This window comes from Microcaecilia unicolor, chromosome 14, assembly GCF_901765095.1.
Source record: "Microcaecilia unicolor chromosome 14, aMicUni1.1, whole genome shotgun sequence".
In the NCBI taxonomy this organism is placed as follows: domain Eukaryota; kingdom Metazoa; phylum Chordata; class Amphibia; order Gymnophiona; family Siphonopidae; genus Microcaecilia; species Microcaecilia unicolor.
Genome location: NC_044044.1, coordinates 25796681 through 25823871, shown reverse-complemented (window position 1 = coordinate 25823871; position 27191 = coordinate 25796681). Strand labels below are relative to the sequence as shown.

General features: G+C 41.3%; 4 protein-coding genes across 4 annotated transcripts; 2 read left to right on the top strand and 2 right to left on the bottom strand.

Moving 5' to 3' along the window:
- Nucleotides 1-551: 551 nt before the first annotated feature.
- Nucleotides 552-1505, top strand: LOC115458090 (olfactory receptor 10A7-like). The gene has a single exon (XM_030187910.1). It carries the CDS (start codon nt 564-566, stop codon nt 1503-1505), a length of 942 nt encoding a protein of 313 aa, XP_030043770.1. The 5' UTR covers nt 552-563.
- Nucleotides 1506-8387: 6882 nt separating this feature from the next.
- LOC115457188 (olfactory receptor 6F1-like) lies at nt 8388-9332 on the top strand. Its single transcript, XM_030186613.1, has one exon. The coding sequence runs from the start codon at nt 8388-8390 to the stop codon at nt 9330-9332; it is 945 nt and encodes a 314-aa protein (XP_030042473.1).
- A 6569-nt stretch (nt 9333-15901) lies between these two features.
- LOC115457187 (olfactory receptor 11H2-like) lies at nt 15902-16852 on the bottom strand. Its single transcript, XM_030186612.1, has one exon. It carries the CDS (start codon nt 16850-16852, stop codon nt 15902-15904), a length of 951 nt encoding a protein of 316 aa, XP_030042472.1.
- A 7212-nt stretch (nt 16853-24064) lies between these two features.
- LOC115457186 (olfactory receptor 6N2-like) lies at nt 24065-25024 on the bottom strand. The gene has a single exon (XM_030186611.1). The coding sequence runs from the start codon at nt 25022-25024 to the stop codon at nt 24065-24067; it is 960 nt and encodes a 319-aa protein (XP_030042471.1).
- Nucleotides 25025-27191: the final 2167 nt, after the last annotated feature.

Below are 27191 nucleotides of genomic sequence, written 5' to 3'. Positions count from 1 at the left end.
CAAATTCCATAAAAGTTGCTTAAATTTGCATGTGCGAATTTGGGTGAGTGCTCAATTTAATTGAATTGTGAACCAATTAGCACTGATAATTGGCTTCTTATCAAGCAATTATTGTTGCTAATTTGATTTAATTATAATTTATGCACATAAATTTAGACATGGGATCCATACCTAAATTTTATGTATGGGTTCAAAAAGAGGAAGTGGCAGTGGGATGCTTGGGGTGGATCAGGTGAGTTATATTCAGGTACACTGACTATTTCTCTGTCCCAGGAGGGCTCACAATCTAGGTTTGTTCCTGAGGCAATGGAGGGTTAAGTGACTTGCCCAAGATCACAAGGAGCAGCAGTGGGATTTGAACTGGCCACCTCTGGATTGCAAGACCTGTGCTTTAACCACTAGGCCACTCCTCCACTCCACCACATTATGAATGGGCTGTGTTGGCATTGCTGCTCGTCAGCCGCGAGCACGGCTTTATAAACAGCGGGAATAGGTAATGGAACTCTACCCTAGCAAGCTGTGTTCTTTCTTTCTTTTTTCTTCAGGTTGTATATAGTGAAGGGATGTCTGTGGAAAATCAAACCCTTGTTGCTGGATTCATCCTCTTGGGATTCTCGGATTTGTCTCAGCGGATGCAGCAATTCCTTTTTGTGATGTTACTTCTCTTCTACATACTCGCCGTGTTGGGAAACCTGCTCGTCTTTATCACCCTCACAGTGGATCCTGTCCTTCATACGCCCATGTACTTCTTCCTCAGAAATTTGTCCTTCCTGGAGATCTGTTTTACAACAGTCACTATCCCCAGAACACTGGCGAATCTCTTGGCTGAGGACAGAAGCATCTCATTCTTGGGGTGTGCCTTGCAAATGTACTTTTTCTTTTTTTTCGGCAGTGAGGAGTGCGTGCTTCTGGGTATAATGGCCTATGATCGCTATGTCGCAATATGTAACCCTCTGCGTTACTCTACTGTTATGAGTAATAAAAGGTGTGTTTATTTGGCTGTGGGGTCCTGGACGATGTGCATTGTCTTGCAGTTTGGCCAGATCACGTTCATATTAAGCTTACCTTTCTGTAAGTCTAACATAATCCATCACTTCTTCTGTGATATTTCACCCGTACTGAAGTTGTCTTGTACTGACACTTATTTTAACGACATAGTCAGATTCGCAGCATCTGTGGTTTTCCTACTCATCCCGTTCCTGATCATTCTTTCCTCTTACATTTACATTCTCTCCACCGTGCTGAGAATGAACTCCAAAGATGGGAGAAGTAAGGCTTTCTCAACGTGTGCCTCTCACCTCACTGCTGTGACCTTATTCTACGGGACTACCATGCTTGTCTATTTACAACCAAGTGTAGGCTATGCAGATGAGAGAATTTTTGCTGTGATTTATTGCCTGATTAACCCAATGTTAAACCCTCTTATTTACAGCTTGAGGAGTAAGGAAGTTAAGGGAGCCATACAAAAACGAATATTAGAGAAAATGTTGCACTTTAGGTTGTGATCAAAGTTCCCTTTAAGATGCATTGTAGTCCATCACCCACCATTGCTCCTGCTATTTGGAACCATGCATAAATATTACAGTTTATTATTATTATTATCATTTGTATAGCGCTACCAGAAGCACGCAGCGCTGAACACCTGATACAAAGAGACAGTCCCTGCTCAAAAGAGCTTACAATCTAAGTAATACAGACAGACAAGACAGTTACGGGTGAGGGAAGTAACGGGAGCTAAAAAGCAGCAGTGAAAAGGTGGGTTTTCAGCATGGATTTGAAAACCGGTAGAGATGGGTCTAGACGTATAGGTCCAGGAAGTCTATTCCAGGCATAAGGTACAGCGAGAGAAAAGGAGCAAAGCCTGGAGTTAGCAGTGGAGGAGAAGTTTCAATTACGAGGGGCAGGCAAGTTCTTTAGCATTCCCAGAGGACCTTCTCACCTCTTGTGATTGAAACTGTGATACTGATGCACCAGCCTCATAGGTACGAACCTGGGTGGCAGAGTCCCGCATAGCTTAGAGAGTAGAAATGTGCATTCATGTTAAATTAGTTCCCCAAAAAGCGGTATCCTTCTAATATTTCTTCAAAATAATTACAATATAAACAACTCTGTGGCCTTGATATTCGGACTATAGGAGATAGCAAGGCAGTCTCCGCAGTCCTCGCTGAACCCGGATATTCAATGCCGGGCTGTTTCCGTTGACCGACATTAAATATCTAGGTTGTTTTTGGCTGTTTTGAAGATAACATGTTATGTCAATACTCAGACATAGTCGGCTATCTTTAAACTAGCCAAAGATATACCAGGTATTGACATGGCCAAATCAGACCACCAAACCTGGTTTAAAAATCGGTGGATAGTCGGTTATATCGCATGTGTGACAAGGCAAGCCCCACAGACTCCCCAGTGAAGCAGATGAGCCCAGAACTACGGGTCCCAGAAGTCCTTGCTCTTTCCTGCCCGAAGAGGTCACTAGACCACCAGGGCAGTAGTAAGGTAAGGGGAGGAGGGTGACGGGGAGGGGGAGTGACAGGATGTGTGACAGGGGGGAGGGGAAAATGTGACAGGGGCAGGGTGGGGCGTGAAAGGGGCGGGGCATGTGTCCTCCCTTTTGGGGGACAAAATATGGTAATCCTAATTATGCTGATGCAAGCATTGTTGACATTAATGGTCATATTGGCAACTACTCCCTAATTTTATAAATGGTGCGCACTGTTGCATGCAAAAATGTGCGTACACTTTATAGAAAACCGAACTTTTGAGTGCAACTTAATTGTTCGTTTCACTAATTAGTGCTAACTAGCTCTAATTAGCACTAATTAACAGTTACATGTGTTAGAAAGCTATGCCTCTATTCTATGAAGTTAGCACCTAAATCCTATAGCATGCAACTGCAATGGGGGCAAACACATGGGTGGAATATGAGAGGGTCAGGGGTGTGCCAATTATTTTGGCTCACACTTTACAGAATACTGGCAGTGATGTATGTGACTGATACATTTAGGTGCAAGCAATTAGGCCTGCATAGAGCAAGTTTAAATGGTTGTGCCTACCAGAGGCATAATCAGACCTCAGGTTTTACGGGGGCCTGAGACCATGGGGGGGGGGGCACAATTTTGCCATCTTCCCTTGTAACCCCACATACCTGAGCTGGTGAGGGCTGCAAGCCCCACCAGCAGAAGACCTCCTTCTCCTTCAGCTGAAGCCCAGCACTTTTCCTGGGCTGCCGCTGCCGAACAAGACCCTTTCACAAAACTGAGCTTCCTGTTCTTGCTCAGTTTTTACCCATGCATGGGGGGAGGGGAGGTTTCTCTTGCACATACTACTACTACTACTATTTAGCATTTCTATAGCGCTACAAGGCGTACGCAGCGCTGCACAAACATAGAAGAAAGACAGTCCCTGCTCAAAGAGCTTACAATCTAATAGACAAAAAATAAAGTAAGCAAATCAAATCAATTAATGTGTACAGGAAGGAGAAGAGGAGGGTAGGTGGAGGCGAGTGGTTACAAGTGGTTACGAGTCAAAAGCAATGTTAAAGAGGTGGGTTTTCAGTCTAGATTTAAAGGTGGCCAAGGATGGGGCAAGACGTAGGGGCTCAGGAAGTTTATTCCAGGTGTAGGGTGCAGCGAGACAGATGGCGCGAAGTCTGGAGTTGGCAGTAGTGGAGAAGGCAACAGATAAGAAGGATTTATCCATGGAGCGGAGTGCACGGGAAGGGGTGTAGGGAAGGACGAGTGTGGAGAGATACTGGGGAGCAGCAGAGTGAGTACATTTATAGGTTAGTAGAAGAAGTTTGAACAGGATGCGAAAACGGATAGGGAGCCAGTGAAGCGACTTGAGGAGAGGGATAGTATGAGTAAAGCGACCCTGGCGGAAGACGAGACGGGCAGAGTTTTGAACCGACTGGAGAGGGGAGAGGTGACTAAGTGGGAGGCCAGCAAGAAGCAGATTGCAGTAGTCTAAACGAGAGGTGACAAGGGTGTGGATGAGGGTTTTGGTAGAGTGCTCGGAAAGAGTTTCAGAAAAAGCAAGCATGTGAGGGGGGGTGCAACGTGGCAGTGGCCCATAAAATGTAGCAGGCTTTGGTTGGTGGAGGGCTCCTGCTAGCAGGACGTGGGGACCTGTGCCAGCCAAAGCAGAAGACAGAGTCTCAATTTTAGGGGCAGAGGTCCCCAAGGCCCCCTTCTGGCTATGCCACTGGTGCCTGCATTTAGTCGCATCTTTGCTGACTTAAGTGAGTATTCTATAAATCCTTTAGTGAATACTGGCTTAGCCCTCACTTTCTAGGTACTCAAATTTTGGTGCCCCTATATGTCATTGTCGACGTATACACAGAAGAAGCAAATCCTCGCAGAGTAGGAAATGTAGAACACAACAGTGAAGATGACTCAAAAAAGGCAGAGGATGCTTCAAATGATCTAAATGTTTATTATGAAGCAAACCAGGCTCGACACAGCCTACAAGCTCATGTGAGATTTCGCTTCTTTTAGCGCACAGAGCGCTTTATGCGTTGTTCGTTTTTTTCATACCGATTATAGACATCATTCCAAGTTGACGTTTCAGTGCAATTTAAGAGACTCCTGGTGCAGGCCTTGTTGGTCGAAACACGGCTGTATTGAGTCTTGGTTGCTTCATAATAAACATTTAGATCGCTCGAAGCATTGTCTGCCTTTTTTGAGTCATCTTCACTATATGTATACCCTAACCTTACCTGCCCCTTATTTTAAACTGTATTCGTTTAATATCTACTGGACTTGGCGATCGCCTTGACGGTATTATGTAAGCCACATTGAGCCTGCTAATGGGTGGGAAAATGCGGATACAAATGCTACAAATAAATAAATATGTTATTGTCCCATATTATTTTATTAGCACAAGATGCACTATATTTAAATGAGCTAATTAGCATAACAAATAACTCATTAAAATGTTAAAAACCATGCAAGAGATGAAAACTAGCCACAGAACATCTTTCATGTACTAATGTTGACTTAATGCGCATTAATCACGTCAATGCTATTCACCCTATTGGCACTAGGTCACATCAACAGATCATGATCAAGAGAGGATTGGATCCTAAGAACTCGTTGCCGTATCAATTTACTGTACCTATTCCTGATAGTTCTGTACTTAAGTAAGATTATCTATATCCCCCTGGTCTTATCAACATAATTGTTGGAAACAATTTTGTCTTATTATTTTCTGTGTCATTTCGTCTCATTATTTGGGCCAGGCACTTAGGTCTTCGTTAGACATAAAACAAAATAAAAACCACCCTTGGAAGAATCCACAGAGAACCTTAATGAATCCAACAGGGGGCCTAGGAAGTCATCCACAAGGACCGTTTCATATAAAGGTTCCAGACCAAAGTTTTTTAAAGCAGACCTATCCATTTAACAGCCTTGCGTTATAATCACATCAAGTCTCCCAGTTTATTTAAGAATTTTCCACCCCACTCATCAATCGAAGATGTCTGAGCAGCTCACAGCAAACGATGTTCCATGTTTTCCTCTGTCTTGAATGTTGGAAAAAAAAAATCAAACGAGCATTGCATTGCAATTCAATTAAAATGCCACTATTTTAATGAATTTAAGGGCTTTTGGTGAGTGAAAAATTGCTGTTCATTAGAAGTATATTTTCTTTTCTGTTGTTCTATTATTGTGGAAGTTGCATTGACTTCCTAATTCTATAAAGTGCACAAAAGTCATGCAACAATTAGCTGTGTAACAGAAATTATGAGGTCCTTTTACAAAGTGGTAGAAAGCCAAATGCGAGCTTACCGCTCGCTAAAAGGGAAGTACCGCCGGTAGTTCCCAACCCCAGCATGCATCAGCGTGTACCTGGCAGTAATCGGGCAGTGTCACGCACTGTCTGGTTACTGCTGGGTTAGCGTGGGAGCCCTTACACACCACCTCAATGGGTGGGTGGGGTAAGTGCTTTCCCCTCAAAATGCCTTTTACCCGCTGCGGTAAATGCATCAAAAACACGCATCATTACCAGCGCAAGCCCCCTTTTTTTTGCCACAGTTTTTTTTTAAAAAGGGGCCCTAAGTGCCTAAACGGGGGTGCGTGGGAGGGACATGGTATTTACGGACTAGATTCTCTATATCATGCCTAAAAAATCTGCACGGATTAAAAATACACATAGGTGTATTCGATAAAGTCCGCCTACATTTAGATGGACTTTATAGAATAGATTTAAATTTTCACACGGTGTATAGAATACACTGAGCGGCTATCCGTGCAGCTAGAATTAGCGGCGGCCATTTATGTCAAGTAAAGCCTTCTATTCCTTGTGCAAAATTCAAGGTTGGTAGCACATAGCACAGCTGCAGTGTGGCTGGCAGGGATCCCCAAGCCCCACCAGCTGAAGACTCCCGCCATCTCTCCCTCCCTTCTTCCGCAGGTGATCGGGTTGCTCAACTCCATTCCCCCACCCCTCCGGTACCTTTTGAAGCCTTCAGTTCTTTGCCAGGAGCGAGTAGCAACTCATACTCAGTGCTCATGCTGGCCAGAGCCTCCCTCTGACCTGGTCCTGCTTATGCGGAAACAGGAAGCTGCATCAGAGGGATACAGATTGTGAGCCCTCAAGGGACAGAGAAAGTACCTGCATATAATGTGTACAGCGCTGCGTACATCTAGTAGCGCTATAGAAATGATTAGTAGTAGTAGTAGTATTCTATGTTACATTACAGCTGTAATATTCTCCTGACTCTAACAATTGTAATTCTGTTTACTATGTAAGCCGCATTGTACCTGCTTTTGTGGGAAAGTGCGGGGCATAAATGTAATAAATAAATAAACACCTAAATTAGGCATGGAGCGAGTCTGACCGCAATGTGGCTCACTAACACGCTCCATACATCATTTTTTACTTTCTTATTGTAACTCCGTTTTTTTGTGAAGCTTAAATTACTCTAATTACCAACATTTGTGTGTGTCCAAACAAAAATCAAAAACCATAAATCTAAATAAGAAAACCTAAAATTCAATCATTTCAATCACACAACCCCAATGGGTACAAAACGTTTTCGCACTGGATAAAGGGTAACAGGAAAAAGCTTATCTGAGTCTTGACCAGTTCGTCTCCATAATTTGAGCAGAATTGTAGAAGAATTTTCCTGGAAAATTATTCACATCCACGTCCTACAGAAATTTCCGGTTCAAAAACATAGTGTATTTTGATTTTGACCCTCCTGTTGGATTTCCTCATTGCATTGATAATTTTCGTCAGTACATTTGAGACACTGAGCTTGTTCCCAATGTAGGTACCCTTTCAGTAAGACGCGTGAGGCACCTAGACGCGTACAATTTGCGTCAAATTAGACCTACCACACAGCTACCGTGTGCCTCTGGCAGTAATTCTAATTTCTACGCGTGTCCAATATGCGTGGCAGCAAGGTCTCAGGCCCAAAATGGATGCGTGCTGATTTTTATTTTGCTCCATGTCCATTTTCGGCAAAAAGGGCCTTTTTTGCAGGTGCTCTGAAAAATGGACCTGCTCGCATCCAATACATGCATCTACACTAGTGCAGGACATTTTTCAGTGCACCTGTATTTATTTTTTGTTACATTTATATCCCACATTTTCCCACCTATTTGCAGGCTCAATGTGGCTTACAAAGTACTGTAAAGGCGTTTGCCATTTCGGCTGATAACAAATACAAGATTGTGTTGTGGTCAGATGAGGTAGAAGTGAGTCAGACGTTAGGGGTCAAGGGGAGAGGATAGCATGTTGTCCAGTACGATCTTTGATTATGTTGTGTTGCTGGGTGTGGGGATTTATGTTGGATCGGTGGGGTAGGCTTTTGTTTTGAAGAGGTGGGTTTTTAATGATTTCCTTAGTGAAAGGAAAAAAAATCAGCGTCAAAAAGAGCGCTATTTTATGAGCCATGCTTAAAGTTATGCACGGTTTATAGAATACTGCTTAAGCCCAGGGGGCCATGCGTAAATTTAGGCAGGTCCATTTGCACCAACGAAAACATGGTGCAAATCTATACGTTGAACCCCCTTATTCTATAAACGTGCCTGGAACCAAAAACCACAGCAACAATCTGCCCCGAACCACCCACGACCCTCCCATTGGCGTGCCCCCTTTTCCGGAACCTGCGTAAAATGTAGGTGTGGATCATGTGCTCAAATTTATGCACCTACAACTTACTTGATTCCAATTAGCGCCAATAATTGCTTGTTAAAAAGCCCGTTATTGGCACTAATTGGCTTGGTATTCAAATAAATTGCGCATATGACTTATGAATAACGTCATTGCTGTACAAGAGTCTATATTTTACAAATGTTGAATTGGTCTACTACCACAAGCTCTAACTTTATTCTTTTTTTAATGTCTATATAATCTTCCTACAGTATGGACAAAACCTCTGGGGAATGGATGAGAAAAATCAAACAATGATTTTTATTTTGTTGGGATTTCCGGGTCACTGGTACTTACATGTACTTCTATTTAACTTCTTCCTAGTAATCTACATTTTAACTCTGGCTGGAAATGTAATCATTATCTTAGTGATATTCTCTAACCCCCACCTTCACAAACCCATGTATTTCTTCATTGGCAACTTCTCCTTCCTAGAGATATGGTACACCACAGCCACTGTCCCTAAAATGTTGGCCGGCTTCCTGGCCGAGAAGAACATGATTTCATTCACTGCTTGTTTTGTGCAATTGTACTTTTTCTTCTCCCTGGGAGCTACTGAATCTCTGGTCTTAACAGCCATGGGATACGATCGGTATTTGGCGATCTGCAATCCGCTCCGTTACTCTACAATAATGAACAGCCGTGTTTGTACCAACTTGGCTGTGTCATGCTGGGCAGCTGGATTTACAATTTATCTGCTACCTATAAGTTTGATAGCTAGCTTGCATTTCTGTGGACCCAACGAAATCAACCATTTTTTCTGCGATGCTGGTCCTTTACTTGAATTATCCTGCTCTGAAGCACATCTCACTGAAATCATTTGTTACACTTATACATCCATATTAATCCTTTCAGCTTTCTTATTAACCATGGTGTCATATATTTACATTATATTAACCATACTAAGGATCCCGTCCACTTCAGGACGTCAGAAGGCCTTTTCCACCTGTGCCTCTCACCTCATTGTGGTAATAATATTTTACGCGGCCATTATTTTTATGTATGTGAGATCTAAAGCAAAGTACCCATTTGACCTGGACAAAGTAGTTGGGATATTCTATGCCATTTTGGTGCCTCTGCTGAACCCTCTCATCTACAGTTTACGAAACAAAGAGGTGATAAAAGGTTTGAGGAAAATAGTACACAGAAAGAGCAGGCTCCCAAATTTCTTAGACTAGACATATTTATTGGATTTTTTTCTTGATCTGTTTGGTCACTATGGGGTCCTTTGACTAAGTGGCAGTAAAAAGGAGCTGCGCTAGCGTCTGAATGTGCTTTTGATGTGCGTTGAGGCCCCATTTTACCGCTGTGTGGTAACTCCAGACTCTGTTCCTTTTATCTTGCTGCACCATATTCCTGGAATAGACTTCCTGAGCCGGTACGTGAAGCTCCATCTCTGGTCGTCTTCAAATCTAAGCTAAAAGACCACCTTTTTGATGCTGCTTTTAACTCCTAACCCTTATTCACTTGTTCAGAACCCTTGTTTTATCATCCTCACTTTAATATTCCCTTATCTCTTGTTTGTCCTGTTTGTCTGGCCTAATTAGATTGTAAGCTCTGTCGAGCAGGGACTGCCTCTTCATGTTCAAGTGTACAGCTCTGCGTAAGTCTAGTAGCGCTTTAGAAATGATAAGTAGTAGTAGTAGTAACTGAACCATTTGGCGCGCGGCCATTTCAGGGGGAAGCAATTACTGCCACCCACTGAGGCAGTAAGGGCTCCCCTGCTAACCCGATGGTAACCAGGAAGCTTATGGCACTGCTCGATTACAGCTGGGAATATTTTTGTAGCACTGGAAATTGCACACGCTAAGGGTGGGAACTACCACCAGTCTCTTGCGGGTTGCGGGTTCCGGGTTGGTGCATGGCAAGCCCGTTGCCACCTACCTTAGTTTGTCTGTTATTTTGCAAAAGGTATTTTATTGTGGATGATGGTAAAGGGTAAAAGGTACGGGGATGAATTCATGAAAATTCATGTTTGATCAAATTCGATGAAATGAAATTTGTTTCATATACTTCTACCCCATTTGTATAATTTGTTCATTACCAAAAAGAGTGAAAGCGATACATGACCATCTAGAATTCCAGTGAACTTTAAAGACCTATTTATTTTGTAAGGCCTACCCTTCTGAATCTGCCTAGCTGCTTCAACCCTGCACTGATTTAAAAGACAATGTTATTTCTTATTTCCTTTGTCATTTATTGTTCCCATCTACCTCTACCTTCCCTTACCCTATTTCTGATTGTATTTGTTTAACATCGACCCAATATGGTGTCTTGTAAGCCACATTGAGCCTGCTAGTGTGTGGGAAAATGGGGGCTACAAATACCGCAAATAAATGAATACATTTTTATTTTGCTATTTCTGTTAATCACTGATGGTTCTACATTCAGTGAAAGAAGTAGAAGAGGCTTTTCCTTTGATAAGTCATACTGGCTGGGCCATATTCAGATTTTCACTGTCACTATCACTTTAGTGCCAGGGTGGTCCGGGGGCAGAGTCAGGACATACACAGATGTTATACAGGCAATGGATAAGGGCCAGCACTGCATATCTGTGTCTAAATCAGCCCGCGTCTTGCACCATTAAAAAATATTAACCAAAGTAATTTTAATTCCATGGTGTTCCTCCAGTTCATTAAAGGTACTGTCTCATTCTTATGAGGTCATGATCATTTGCAAAAATTAATTACTGACAAGACAGAATGGGGTGTATTGGAAATGTAAGATACACAGGGCTTTTTTTGAGGGGGGTACTTGGGGGTACTGAGTACCGGCACCTTTTCCATTGTTTGCTAAAATTGAGCCATGGTCCCCAAGTTTTAATGAAAGAGCTCAGTCTCTACACACCAATTCTGCCTTGTCATAGATTCTGTGACTGGTTGCAGGGGCCCTGGCTATTGTGGGGTGGGTCCCTCAGTGATCACCCCACCCCTGAAGGGTGGCCTGACATTTGAGTATCGGCACCTCTTTTTGCTAGAAGAAACACACTGAAGATACATGTAATGTGTGGGTATCCATGATACATCAAAATATTATAGAAGGGGGAACAGAAGCAGAAGGAGCTTTCAAGAAGGGGGACATCAACTCAAGTTTATTAGACATAACTGACACTGTCTGTGTTTTGGCAGAAACTGCCTGTGTCGTGGGTCTTCAGACAGTGTACAAATGTTCCAGAATTGCATAAGTTAGCGATGGAACACTGCTCAATCTGAAGACGCTAAAAAGTAACACCAATACAGCAGTATTCTAAGTATCAAATCAAACCGCTTTGGTACAAAGCTGGGAACTGGCTGTATTTGTGGTATTTTTCCATTGCTAATTTATTCAATTCTTGGACATTTGTGCACTGTCTCAAGACCCCTGATGCAGTCAGTTTCTGCCGAAACATGGACTATGTTGGGTCTGTCTAATAAACTTGAGTTGACGTCCCCTATCTTGAAGGCTTCTTGGGCTTCCGTTCCCTGCTCTGGCATGAGTGTACTTTGGTTTTTCTCTCCTGCGTTTACAGAATATTATTTATTTTATTGCATTTGTATTCCACCTCTTTGCAGGCTCAATGTGGCTTACAATTCATCATGGATACTGGAAATAGAAGTGAATATACATTTGGTTTACAGAGGGTTTTGTGTTACATGGTGGTGAAATACATGATGGTGTTGAAGCAGAAAGACATTATAAGACAAATCTGGAAGTTTTAAAGATTTTACAGTTACACATGTTGATCTTTATGATATATCTTGTCGATAGTTTGCGGAAATTGGTCAATTCATAGAACACAACTTCCACAGTTTTATAATGATACTGTGACTCAACTGAAAGACTTCCTAAGATAAAATTCAGTTCATGACTTTGAGAACGAAAACCACTCAACTCAGAGTGCATCTGTCTCTTCATACTATTCAGTCTTTAAATTCTTTTGAAAGCTTAGTGATAGGCAATATTCAAAAATATAAGCTGATAATGTTCATGCTTAACCTAGTGCAAGAGAAGTCTCCACATTGTCTATTTTCATTTCTAATACCATGAGTCCTCCCAGCCTATAGGTGTCTACCTTCATAGGTTCTTTGTAGCACCCTCATTTATGCCGGTTAGGAAAAGTAAGACATGTGCTTGGATTTCCTCAGGGGCTGCATCTGAGTTATGGAATTTACTGTCACTTACTATCAAGAGCTATAATTGCTTTTTGGAGACAGGTAAAATGCATATAGCTTCCAGAAACAGACATTTATCATACCATATTAAAGCCTGCAAAAAACAAAAAATGTTTTAAAATTATATTTTAATTACTTCCATTTTATATTTGAGTTTCGTGTATTTTGCTTACATTTTTCATATGCTTTTTATAAACCACTTAATAAAACTTTTTGTATACGTATTTTAAAATAAATGCATACATAAAAATGCATTTACAAATGAAAATTCAAATATTCAGTGAATCCAGACTGCCCCAATTTGACTGCCCGTATCGGACCGACCGTTCACTTGTCTATTAGATTGTAAGCTCTTTGAGCAGGGACTGTCTCTCTTTGTTAAATTGTACAGCGCTGTGTAACCCTAGTAGCGCTCTAGCAATGTTAAGTAGTAGTAGTAGTAATATGAGGGAGATCTAGCACTACTTTGGGGAAATTAGTCCATGGGGAAAAAAAAACCCAGATACACTTTTTTAAAGACTGTCCATAGGCAGGGTCTCATGTTATTAAAATAATTTAAATGTTTTAACTAAAAATTAAAATCTTGGGAGAAACTGTGCAGTGGAAAAAAAAATCCTGAAAAGCTCATATGAACTCTTTGTGTGTTTTAAGTTTATGGGCAAATGAAAGTTCAAATAATGATGGTTAAGCTCTGAAATTAATGTAAGTTCTTGCAGGCTGAGATATGTAAAACTGGTGCAGCACAAGGATTAAGTAAAAATGTTATTGGATAAGAGCTCAAAACTCAGACCTGGCTCATGGATAGCAGATGCCCTAGGAATGGCTCAAAGGGCTATGACCCCACTCCCCTGTAGGTAAGCGTCTCCCCTTTGACTCTCTGTGCCCCCAAGTTGCCAGCATTTCCCTTTCTCCTTTCTACCTCCCCTCTCTCTACCTCCGCCCTCATGGTCAGCATCTCCCCTTCTCCTACTACTAGTATTTATCATTTCTATAGCGCTACAAGGCATATGCAGTGCTGTACACCATACACAAAAAGACAGTCCCTGCTCAAAGAGCTTACAATCTAGATAAGACAGGCAGACAGACAGAACGATTAAGGGTAAGGGAATAAATAGGTGAGGATAAAGGACAGGGCAAGTGAGTAGTTGTTAGGGGTCAAAAGCAGTGGTAAAGAGGTGGGCTTTAAGTTTGGATTTGAAAACGGCCAAGGACGGGGCTAGACGCACAGGCTCGGGAAGTCTATTCCAGGCGTTGAGGTGCAGCAAGACAAAAGGAACAGAGTCTAGAATTAGCAGTAGAGCAGAAGGGGACAGATAAGAGAGATTTATCTACACAGCGGAGTACCCGAGGGGGGCATAGGGAGAGACGAGAGTGGAGAGTGGCTGGCATTTCATCTTCCTTTCCCTACCTCCCCCAACCCCATGTCTAGCATCTCCCTCCTTCCTTCCTTCCCCTTTCCTCTTTTGGGCATCTACCAAGACACCCTACTTCCTCTCACATTGACTCAAAGGTTATAAAAGATTTTACTCTGTGAGGACCCTGTGTTCTCTCCCCCTCTGACAGAGTCTGTCTTGGAGGTGGTGATGCTGCTCAACACTGACTTTTTAAAGCTTTGGGTTGGTGAGGGAGAAGGGAGAGGCAGCAGCAGTGACAGGCCCAGCAATGGGAAGACTCTTGTGTGCTGGAGCCAAGCCACTGCCCCGAACTCTGCTGCCCTAGGCAAGTGCCTAGTCCACGTTAGCGGACCCTGTCAATACCAAATATATAGACTACAGACAAGGCAACATGTGATGGAAAGCACTTTTCAGAGGTGAAAGTGTGCTTCACTTTCTTCTTTACAGTACACACTCTCAGCATTGATACAAAGAGTTGGAGTATTTGACTCCTGATGTAGGCGTTTATGTCATGTTTCTTGAGTTGTGAGCTTTTATGTGAATCATGGACTGTTCCATTTTATATTATTTAATGAATAAATTGAAGTGACTTTCCTTCACATCTGATGGACTCTTCGGTCTTTGACCATTTTACTAAAACACCCAGTTTCAGTTGGCATAAGTCTTTGTGTCCCAAGTTGGGTGCATGAATCCCCTCTAGGTGCTATTCTAGAAAGGGTGCTTATCCTGGGTCACTCTTTTTAGAAAGCCCGATGTCTAGATTTCTCCTAGTGGCTATTTACTGAATCCAGCCCTCGAGTATAAATGTTTAGAACACTAGAATATAGATGTCTATGTACTATTATGCTGCTTAAGCACTATTTTGCAAATACCCACTAAACTTCCATAGTACGCATTTGCAAGAGGATGGGCACAGGGATGCATGGGTAAGACATAGGTAGAGCTTCTACTTACATACAAAACTTACACCCCCTGATACTCAAAACCATTTAACCAGCAGTTAACCTGGCTAGTTAAGTGGCACTTAACCAGCTATCTGGCAATATTTCGTGGGGGATAACCAGTTATCCCCGCTGAATATTCCCAATTAGCGCCTAGGAGATAACCGGCATATTGCGCAATATAGCTGGTTATTCCTGAATATTCAACTCATATCCAGCTATTTTAAGTGGCCACATTGGCTTGCTTAAATAGCTGGTATAGCTATAGATGGTTTAAAAATAACTGGCTATCTTTGGATATCGACTTAGCCAGTTAACTTTAAACTGGCTAAAAATAAACCGGATATTCAATGCTGGTCATTCCTGTGGTCTGAATATTGGCCCAGAAGACTACAAGCGCTTACACATACACCAGCTCTATAGTAGGTGTAAGTGTGAGCAGCGAATGCTAGGTACGCACATACCAGGTTATGCTTGCATTCTGTAATGAAATCTAGTCATCTACATTACTTTTTAGAATAAGCTCCTAATGCATGCACAGAGGGCACTTAAATGGAGGTGTCAAGTTGTAGAATTTCCCCCTTTGCGGGTGAGAAGTATAATCTTGAACCGGATGAAACTATATGATACTGATGGCCAATGGATGTTTTGCAGTTTCTTTAACTCCAAGATTTTAAGTTTGCTGTAGACTGAGTTACAATAGTCTAATCGAGAAATCACTGTAGCATGTATCAATGTAGGTAGAGCCAAAATATCTAGGAAATATTTCATAGACCAGATGGACCTAAGAGCTAAAAAACCCCACATACCTTTACCATCTGAGATGAAAAGTCCAGTTTAACGTCAACAGTAACACTAAGAATTATGAAAGCATCTTCGATAGAAATTGAAGAGCCAGCTAGCAGTGGTGCAATGTTTGGTTGAAGGAGTCTACTGGTAATCCACATTGTGGCAGATTTAAGAAGATTCAGTTTAAGATGACTGCCAATAAACCATCTGACGACTACCTCATGACAGTGATTAAGAAGACTCTGATCACGAGTTAGAGGGTCAATATTCTCAATAACTGGATGTCACCAGGTTAAAGGAACCGAATGAAATCAAGTTATGAATTAGACCAAAAGATGTTGAAAATTATTAGGGCCAGTCCTGAGTCAACAGTGCAGTGAGCGATATGCAGAGATTCAACAATCAACTATTTACCTAACCATCCCCAATAAAGTAGTCAACTAAAAATCAATTAATCACTGTGCAGACTGATTTAATGAGACATTTTGGGGAAACCGATCCTACTCCACATTGTTTTCTTCAATGCTCTTATCACTTCTTTGTTTCTTAAACTATAGATAACCGGATTTATCAGTGGCACTAAAATGGCATAGAATACACCAATCACTTTATCTAGATCAAATGGGTACTTTGCTGTTGGTCTCACGTACATGAAAATAATAGAAGCAAAAAATATTAATACTACAATGAGGTGAGAGGCACAAGTGGAAAAGGCCTTTTGACGTCCGGTGGTGGATGGGATCCTTAGTATTGCTAATAAGATATTCATATAAGACACCATAATTAAGAAGAATATAGAAAAGATTAGTATGGAAGTGTAAGTGTAGCAGATTATTTCAATTGTGTGGGACTGGGAACATGATAATTCCAGCAAGGGACTAGCATCACAAAAGAAATGGTTTATCTCATTAGGACCACAAAAAGGTAAGTTTGCAATCAAAACTATGGGGATGACGTAAATCATAAATCCAGTTATCCAACAGGATAGAGCGAGGTTGGTGTAAACTTTGCTATTCATGATTGTGGAATAACGGAGTGGATTACAGATTGCTAAATATCGGTCGTATCCCATGGTGGTTAAGATGAGACATTCAGTAGCCCCCAGGGAGAAGAAGAAGTACAATTGCAGAAAGCATCCAGCAAAGGATATAGTGTCTCGTTCAATTAGGAAACCAGATAGTAATTTAGGGACAGTTGTTGTAGTGTACCATATTTCTACAAAAGAGAAGTTACCAATGAAGACGTACATGGGCTTGTGAAGGTGACGGTCACATAGTATCACTGCAGTAATGATAAAGTTTCCAGTTAGAGTTAAAATGTAGAAAACTAGAAAGAGTAGGAAAAGTAAGACCCGAGTAAGGGGGTGGCCTGGAAATCCCATCAGAATAAACTCAGTCACTCGTGTCTGGTTTTCCATTCCCATCTTCAGAATGCCTTCTTTCCCATCTTCAGAATGCCATCTTTCTCCTAGAAGAAGAAGACAGGAAAATGTTGGAACGTTTACACAAAATGATTCAGAACACACAAGGGATAACGCTTGGGTTGTCAACTAATTCTGTTTCTAGCTAGCTGCTTGTACCAAATTACATTTTAAATATAGCGAATGATGGCAGATAAGGACTAAAATGGCCATTCAGTCTGTGCAGCTGAGATTGATGTTTGTATTTACATTCTATCCAACTTCTTCCACCCACATCTTTTACTTGACTACTTATACCCTTTTCCATCTTTCTATATCCTCTCTAACATGTCCAGTACCAGATAGTATGATAGTCTTTATCACACCTGTTGGTAGGCCATCTTCAACTTTACTTCTGGCAAAAGCAACATTTCCGTCAACACTCGGGAATGCTTCCTTGTTAAAATTTGGTCTAGCCTTGTTCATGGAAGTTTTGGATTTAACCATCTCCAATCTTTCTTGGACATCCAGTTAATGATACTAATATCTTTCAGAATCGCAACTGCTGTTCCATGCAGGTTCTTCCAATGCCCTTCTTTGATGCCCAGTGCTGATGTGTGAAGGGTATCTGCAAATCCATGCAGGGCTTCAGTCCTATCATCTTGCCACTAAGTTGTCCCTATGTATATCCTATGTTTTTGGGGGGATTCCATTGCCATTTGTGTCATAACCACTTCCTTGTGGAGGTTATTCAACTGAATTCAATTTCTTCTATCTTGCAATTACCCCAAATAGAGTTCGATGTGGTTTACAGGAAATAAACTGAGCATTCCCAGGAGCTACAAATTTATTACATTTTAAATTATCAATTTTTATCTAATATATATTTTGAGCTTTAAGAATTGTAGAAACACACCATAATTAATCATCATCCTAATTTTGACTGGTAATTGAAACCACCACTTAACAGCGTGGAGGGGCATTTTCGATATAACGTCTAAGTCCAACCTTGGACGTTTTGCTCAAAATCTCCAACATTCAAGTGGGGAATATAGTCTTTTTCAAAACAGAAAATGTCAATATATTTTTTTAGAAGATGGCTATTTTCTTTTTTTTAAATGTTATTTATAAGTTTTGAATAACATTCAAGCATAATACTTGTACAGAAAGGTTACCTGGTTTCGGTTAAACAATATATAAAGTCAAAGTATTACATTTATGAAAAACATAAGAAAAGAAAAATATTTTCATCAGGTAATCCTCAAGTCCACAATTTGGTAATTCAAAATGTTACATATATGGATATTTAGTTCAAATAACTAAAAAAACAAAACAGGAATTTGCAGAATCTGATTCCCAAAAAGGTTCAAGTTTATTTTACGCTGAAGTATTCTCACCCCTCCCAACAAGCTCCTTAGATGTTAAAAAGCGGTGAGTTGTGGTGGATCAAAGAAAATATACGTATTTGTCTGATATTTAACAACGCACTTACAGGGATATCTTAGAAAAAATGTCGCCCCCAAATGAAGAACCCTTGGCTTCATCATAAGAAATTGTTGTCTACGCTTCTGAGTGTCTTTATTCACATCAGGAAAAACTCTGATTTTCAGTCCAAGGAAACTTTTTTCCCTGTTCTGAAAGAATAGTCTCATTAACCAATTTTTATCTGGCGTCAATGCCACAGTTGCAAGTAAAGTCGCTGGTATTACCGTTTCACTTTCAGAAGCTTCTAGGATCTCTGAGACATCAAGTTCTTCAATCTGACGCTCTCTCATTTTTGTTGGCAAGTAGTAAATTTGAGAAACCAGGGGAATGGCCTCCTTGGCAACTCCCAATACATCTCTTATGTATTTCCTTAGCATATCCCTTGGAGAAGTCATAAATTGTTTGGGGAAATTCAAGAAACGAAGATTATTATTTCTTATAGCATTTTCCAACGATTCAGTTTTTCTTCTAAGGAATATTAAATCTCTAGTCATACATTCTTGATGTGATTGTGACTTTTTAACTTCATTTTCATATTCCTTATTTTTATTTACTATTATATCCATTTTTGACTCAATATCTTTAGTCTTTTGCTCTAATACAGATAAATCTTGAGTCAGTTTTTTAACCTGTGGAGAAAATACTTTTCCCAGCTCTACAATTAATGTCCATAAACTCTCCAGCGTTACTTCACTTGGTTTATCCAATAATATAGGAAAAGAAGTCGTTGTTACCTCTGTATTAGTAGGAGAAAGTTCATGTTCCTTCCTCACGACTGGAGTTTCTTTTGGTGTTCTGGGAGTAGATAAAACTACTCTATCAGCCTGGTTGTTTAGGTCTCCCTCGGTCCGGACTGCTCCGGTTAGCTGCACCTTCAAACTCTCTTCCCCCGTTCCACTTGTGGGTTTCGGGATAGAAGACGCCATCCGAGGAGTACTACAACCCGATGGTTGATGAGGAGGAGTTCTTACATTGGGGCTGAGCGAAAGCTCAAGCCCTGGGAGCGATACGGGGTCTCCATTCACCCCAGAACAGACCAGCGGGCTGTTCCCCGGCGTCTCTGGAGCCGTGTTCCTCTGAAGAAAAGTTTGTAAAGTAGGCTGATTAGAGGAAAAGCTTTGCCGCTGAGGAGGACTCATGGCTGCCTTTGTGATATATCAGAAACTCTAGAATATCAACAGAATGTATCAAGGGCTGTCTTCAAAATTGTGAAAGGGGACTCAGGGCTGTGAACGGGATGCCTCAGGAACTCAAGGCTGTCAATGGGATGTGTCAGGAATTCAGGGCTGTCTTTGGGATTGTGACTGGGGATTTAGGGCTGTGAACAGGATGTGTATCAGGAATGCAGTACTTTCAAGTGGTAGTCCTGTGCTAACCAGTTAGCTTGCGGTAATGTAGCCATGAAGTGAAGAAAGGTACAGGTAAGAGTAACTTATCAGATGAACGGAGATACTGGGGAGGGGTATAGGGAGCAATACGAGAGGAGAGGTATGAGGAGGTGCAGAGTTTGAATTGTATATGGAAATAGATAGGGAGCCAATGAAGTGACCTGAAGAGATGGGTTATATGATTTTAGCAACCCTAGTGGACAGATTGAAGGGGAGAGAGATGGTTTTACTGGGAGACCTGTGAGGAGCAAGTTACAGTAATCTATGCAGAAAGTGATAAGAATCTGAATAAGGGTTTTGGCAGTGTGCTCAGAGAGGAAGGGACAAATTTTGGTGATGTTATACAGAAAGAATCAACAAGTTTTAGCAACCTGTTGGATATGTGCAGAGAAAGAAGATTACCTCAAAGTTACAAGCTGATGAGACAGGAAGGATGAGAATGCAATCCACAGAAATAGAGAACAGGGAAAGAGGAGAGGTGGATTTAGGGGGAAAGATGAGAAGCTCAGTCTTGGCCATGGTCAGTGTCAGATGGCGATGAGACATCCAGGGAGTAATGTCATACAAGCAGGCTGAGTTTTGGGCCTGGATTCCTGCAGAAATGTCTGATGTGGAAAGGTTGATCTGTGAGTCATCAGTATAAAGAGATATTGAAAACCACAAGAGGACATCAGAGCACTAGTGAACAAGTATATAGAGAGAAGAGGTCCCAAGACAGAGCCTTGGAGCTGCACCAACTGATAGTGGGACAGAAGTGGAGGAGGATCCACCAGAGTGTACACTAAAATTCCGGGGACCCGCGTTCAACTTGCTTGCCAGGATTTAGACCAGGTTTCAGTTGGTATAAGTCCTCGCACTCACAGTTGGGCACGCGAATCCCTGCAAGGCGCTGTTCTATAAAGGATGCTCATCCTGGAAGAGGTAAGAAGTAAACCTAGACAGAACAGTGCCTCAAAATGCAAGTGAGGACAGCATATCAATGAAGAGCTGGTGATCAACAGTGTCGAAAGCAGCAGCTTGCAAACATTTAACATTTACAATCAACTAACCCTCCATTTGCCTGAGATAGGGTATTGAGCTGGCAGGACATGTCTTTCGATTTCCTTTAGTAATGGTTCAAAATCATCCCAGTCTCAAGTGCACACAACTTTATGCATCTAAACTCCCACTCGGATACATGCCTGCATTTCATTGAGCAAGTACCTCTATATGACTTACGATAATTATTTTCTCAACCAAATTCATTAAATCGACGAAAGCAGTGGCTCTTCACATATTTGAGCTTATGGGAAGTAGTAGCACTGATTTAACAGCAGTTGTCAGAGTAGAATGATATTTCAGGTTATTCACCAATGCGAAATAACCTCTGTTGTTCTGAGATTATCATACTGTCTGAAGCATGAGTTTGGTTAATAGTACTTGAGTGTAGCAAGACCAGTACAATCTACCATTCATAATGGTGCCCATGGCAATCCTTTATTCAGTTTTAAGTATTGTGTCAGTAGGGATTTGTTCACAGGAGGAGTCATTAATTTTGTTTTGATTTGCGATAAATGGGTGCACAGTGCCTGGCTATTTGATGATGAAATCATCTGATATTTACAACTCAATGAGAAAATTAACTGTAAATACTCTGGAATTTTTCTCTTTCTAGCCATGTTTGTGAAGGTGAAAAGGGGGCCTTTTTACTAAAGTGTGGTAGTCTTTGCACCTACTGCACATTTAACACAAAAATTGAAGTATGATAAATACAAAGCCTTCACAGTAAATGCAGGGGGGGTGTCTTGCATCTTCCCTACATTTAATACACAGAGCAATGAGTTAATGCACCCTCATTTTCTGGCACTGCATGTAATATGGTGCTGCTTACTGAAAATAAATAAAGCTGAAGAGGTGGCACACCCCCTTTTCTTCGTCCTTCCCCCAAGCTAATCCCCCCAGTCAAAGTCTCATATCTCTGATCTCCCATCTAATATTCCCAGTCACAGCCATGAGTCCCTGATCACAATTCTAAAGACAGTCCTGAGACCCCAACACATCCCTCACTGGGATCTACCCCACCCCATGATACAACAACTTTGACTCTCCAGATATCTCACCTATCCCCTGACCCTCCCTGGGACCTAGTTGGAGGCTTCACTGGTAGTTCAGGGGGTCCCAAGCCACAGCAATCACTCTCTGCTGCTGGCCAGCACCATCATCCCAAATGGTTCTTTTGCCCACTAGCTGTTAGGTGCAGTGTTGGAGACTAACTACTATCTTCAGGATTGTGATTGATGACTCATGGTTGCCTTGGGATATGTCAAAAGCTCTAGATTGTCATCAGGATATATCATGGACTCAGGGCTGTCTTCAGGATTGTGATTGATGACTCATGGTTGCCTTGGGATACAGTATGTCAAAAGCTCTAGATTGTCATTAGGATATATCATGGACTAAGGGCTGTCTTCAGGATTGTGATTGATGACTCATGGCTGCCTTGGGATATGTCAAAAGCTCTAGATTGTCATTAGGATATATCATGGACTAAGGGCTGTCTTCAGGATTGATGACTCATGGTTGCCTTGGGATATGTCAAAAGCTCTAGATTACACAAGGGCAGACGAGGGCAGACATTTTGACTTTCAACGATCTGCTTCATTTTCCAAAAGCTCTAGATTGCCATTAGGATATATCATGGACTAAGGGCTGTCTTCAGGATTGTGATTGATGACTCATGGTTGCCTTGGGATATGTCAAAAGTTCTAGATTGTCATTAGGATATATCATGGACTCAGGGCTGTCTTCAGGATTGTGATTGGGGACTCAGGGCTTTGAATGGGACGTATCAGGAACTCAAGGCTGTCAACGGGATATATCAGGAACTCAGGGTGGTCAACAGGATGTGTCGGAAACTCAGGGCTGGCTTCAGACTTGTGACTGGGGGAATCAGAAACATGCATGGAGAGGCAGAATCAGAGGGGTAGAGGTGCATCCATGATAGAGGACTGTAGCCATGCTACTGGACTGCCAACAGCGCTGCTGCATTTACCACTTCCTCGAGGTTATGCCCCTCTCTACACAGCCTAGCATACTTCTGGCCACAGCCGTTGCCGTGTCGCATTGTTTCATCGCTTTCAGATCCTCTGACACCAGCACCCCAAGATGTCTCTCCTGAGTCAAGCTTACTAATCTCTCCCCTCCTATCCGGTATCTCTCTTTTGGGTTTCCACACCCCAAGTGCATCACTCTACACTTCTTGGCAGACCCTCGATCATTCTTCTAATGTTCAGAGATCCCTTCTCATCGTTTCTACTCCCTCCAGGGTATCCACTCTATTGGCTATTTTTGTATCATCCACAAAAAGGCACACCTTTCCTTCCAGCCCTTCAGCAATATCTCCTACAAATATATTAAACAGAATAGGCCCCAGCACCGACCCCTGAGGAACCCAACTGCTCACCTTCCTTTCCTCCGAGCGCATTTCATTTACCACCACCCTCTGTCACCTGTCGGTCAAAGGGGACTTTTGTTCTTCTGTGGTTGTCAGTAAAATAAGCATACATACAGGGCTAGATTTTGTAAATGGAATCTAAAAAATAGATGTGTCCAAAAAAAGGCTTAGCGCTATTCTTCAAACTGCGCCTAAAGTTAGGTGTGGTTTATAGAATAATGCATAGGGCCAGGGAATGTGCCTACGTTTAAGTGCGGCCATTTATATCACTAAAAACCTGGTGTAAATATCCACACCTAAATGAAGTCACCTTCTCCCAAATTTTATAACCATGTATGTAAATTTGAGGAATGCCCCAACACAACTGCACTCCTCCCGTAGCCTCATCTTTTGCATCAAAGACTTTTGGCAATTGGACGACTTTGCAACTCAGTGTTTTTTGACTCAACGAGGATATTGTAGAATTTCTATAGCCAGAACTTTGACAACATTTCTCTTTGTTGTTAAAAATCTTCACCACAACATCAGAGATCTACTTGACCCCTGAGGCAGGCCTTTGTGCCAAAACATGGCCGTGTCAAGTCGTTTTTCAGCTGTTTCCAATAAAGATTACTTGATACCCTCCTCGGTTCTACCTCACTATTTTGTTCGTTACTCATGGTCACGTGAGGTTTGCTCCTCCTTTTCGCTTGTCTTGACCTAAATATAACTTCATTACAGCAAGATAACCTACGTTACAACCCTTTAAGTAGCATTAAGAGGCTAAAAATCCAGGTCATTGCCCTAATGCAACTTGATAACGTCCCCCGTTAGAATGTCGAGCAACCAATAAGTCATTCAAAGAAATCTCCAGCCAACTAGCAATCCAAATATCTAGTCAAATAATCAACTATTTACTTAACCACACCAATAAATGTTGTATTCAGTTGATCATTGTACAGACTGATTTAATGAGAGACATTTGGGAACAATCCTACTCCATATTGTTTTCTTCACAGCTGTTATCACTTCTTTGTTTCGCAAACTATAGATAACTGGATTTATCAGTGGCACTAAAATGGCATAGAATACACCAATCACTTTATCTAGATCAAATGGGTACTTTGCTGTTGGTCTCACGTACATGAAAATAACAGAAGCAAAAAATATTAATACTACAGTGAGGTGAGAGGCACAAGTGGAAAAGGCCTTTTGACGTCCGGTGGTGGAAGGGATCCTTAATATTGCTAATAAGATGTTCAGATAAGACACCATAATTAAGAAGAATGTAGAAAGGATTAGTATGGAAGTGTAAGTGTAACAGATAATTTCAATAGTGTGGGACCTGGAGCACGATAATTCCATCAAAGAGTTAGGATCACAGAAGAAATGGTTTATTTCATTAGGGCCACAGAAAGGTAAGTTTGAAATCAAAATGATGGGTACCATATTAATCGTAAACCCAGTTATCCAACAGAATGCAGCAAGGCTGATGTAAGTTCTGCTGTTCATGATTGTGGAATAACGGAGTGGATTACAGATTGCTAAATATCGGTCGTATCCCATGGTGGTTAAGATGAGACATTCAGTAGCCCCCAGAGAGAAAAAGAAGTAAAACTGAAGAAAGCATCCAGTAAAGGATATCGTGTCTCGTTCAATTAGGAAGCCGGATAGCATTTTGGGGACAGTAGCTGTTATGTACCATATTTCTGCAATGGAGAAATTACAGATGAAGCAGTACATGGGCTTATGAAGGTGATGGTCAGACAGTATCACTGCGGTGATGATAAAGTTGCCAGTTAGAGTTAAAATGTAAACAAACAGAAATAATAGAAAGAGCAAGATGCGAACATGCCAGTGGCCTGGAAATCCTCGCAGAATAAATTCAGTCACTGTCGTCTGGTTTTCCATTTCCAGTTTTAGAATGCATTGTCTCTCCTGTAAGAAGAAAAACCAGATGAGAATTTCAGGATTCTCACACAAAGTCATTCAGATCACAATTTAAGAGACAGGCGTTCAATACTTAACTGGCCAAGGTACACACATAAAATAGCATTATGTTACGCTTTACCTGCTTCTAATCCCACGTGATATTTTATGCACCCTCTTTGCAACAGTTCTGAAATTCTTATTCCATGATTGCCATGATATTCTTATGCACCTTATTTGTAACAAAATTCTGAAATTCTTATTCCACTAATGTGATTATTGTTTAACATATTGTAAGCCACATTGAGCCTGCAAATAGGTGGGAAAATGTGGGATACAAATGCAGCAAATAAATAAATAAAAGCCAGTCCGATCTTTATGTGGTGCTCAATAGCCAATTTAGGGGTCTTTTTCACTAAGGCGTGCCTACAGATTTAGAGCATGTTATTAGCATACACTGAATGCTAATACATCCATTATACCATGATCAAGTATATAATCTCACGTTCAATTGTTGATTTCATCTTGAATTGATCATGAATGTGACTGTCGGGATGCACTGCATAGAACGTCATCTTAAAATGGGTTTCAAAAATAGCAATTTGGACGTTTTTGGCAAACAAAACATCCATCTACCACTTTGTGCCGCTGTTTGGACATTTTTCTCCTTTGAAAATGAGCCCCAGAGTCAATCGAAACGGATTCCAAACTTCAAAGATGACAAATAACAAAAGTCACTACACCATTTGTAAGAAAAAGGGGCATCAATCAACAAGACAAGCATAAGCCCGAGAAAAGAAATTTTATTTATTTATTATCTCATTTGTACCCCACAGTTTCCCAACAGCGTCAGGCTCAATGTGGCTTACAACGCACCACAGAGGCAGACGCCAATGTAATAAGGTAAAGCTAATACAGCAGAAAACCTACACAAGAAAAAGTGGGGAGGATGAGGAAGGGACGGAAGGAGCAGGGAAACCAGGAGAGAGGAGGGAAGGGAAATATGTCCAAAAATTTGTCTCTAGATTGATGTGTGTCCAGCAGAGGAGACACATGTTGAGTCCTTGGGATAAGCTTTTCCAAATAACAAGGTCTTAAGCGATTTCCTGAAAGATAGGTGGTTCAGGCTCTTCCTTCAAGACAGCAAGGAATGAATTAAGGCATGATCACTTCCACCAGTCCTATAGCTGGTATAAATGATTGTGTCTGTGTTTTGCAAGACTGTATGTAAATTTATGGCATTCTGCAATCCATACGTGTATTAGTTTGTACTACCCACGCTCTGTCCGTGGGCAAACCTATAGTGAACGTCATACAAGTATGACACGTCTACTTGTATTTTGTTAAAGGTCACTCATGTGCGTATGTTTAATTAATTAATTCATTCATACATTTATGACACTTGTACCCCGCATTTTCCCAAACATGTTTGGGTTCAGTGCAGCTTACATCCAACAAATTAAAACAATGACAATAAGTAAACTAAACCTAAAATACAAACAGCAATAGGCATAACATCAAGATTCACCAAAAGATTAGCAATTGCCAACAACTGTTGTGATTCACTCAACAAGAATGCTTTCAGTAGTCTATGAAATTTCAAGTAATCCGTAACATATCTTATTGGCTTTGGTAGAGAATTCCATTTCTTAGTAACTCAATAAGAAAAGCTAGCATCATGAATTGACTTGTAACGCAGATTCTTGCAACACGGAAAACGGAGAAGAAGATAATCTCTCGATGATGGACGGGCATTAAGTAAAGGCAATTCCGATGAGCTTTGCATGTAATTAGGAAAAAGTACAAATAAAATCTGAAAAACAAGTACACATAATTTAAAGGTGACCCTTGCATAATTATTAATTTATTTAGATTTTGCTCACACCCTTTTTCAGTAGTAGCTCAAGGTGAGTTACATTCAGGTACTCTGGATATTTCTCTGTCCCAGGAGGGCTCACAATCTAAGTTTGTATCTGAGGCAATGGAGGGTTAAGTGACTTGCCCAAGATCACAAGGAGCAGCAGTGGGATTTGAACTGGCCACCTCTGGATTGTAAGACCGGTGCTCTAACCACTAGGCCACTCCTTCACTATAACAACATTCCATGTAGAATCTCAAATATTATTATTTAATTATTTAGACTTTGCTC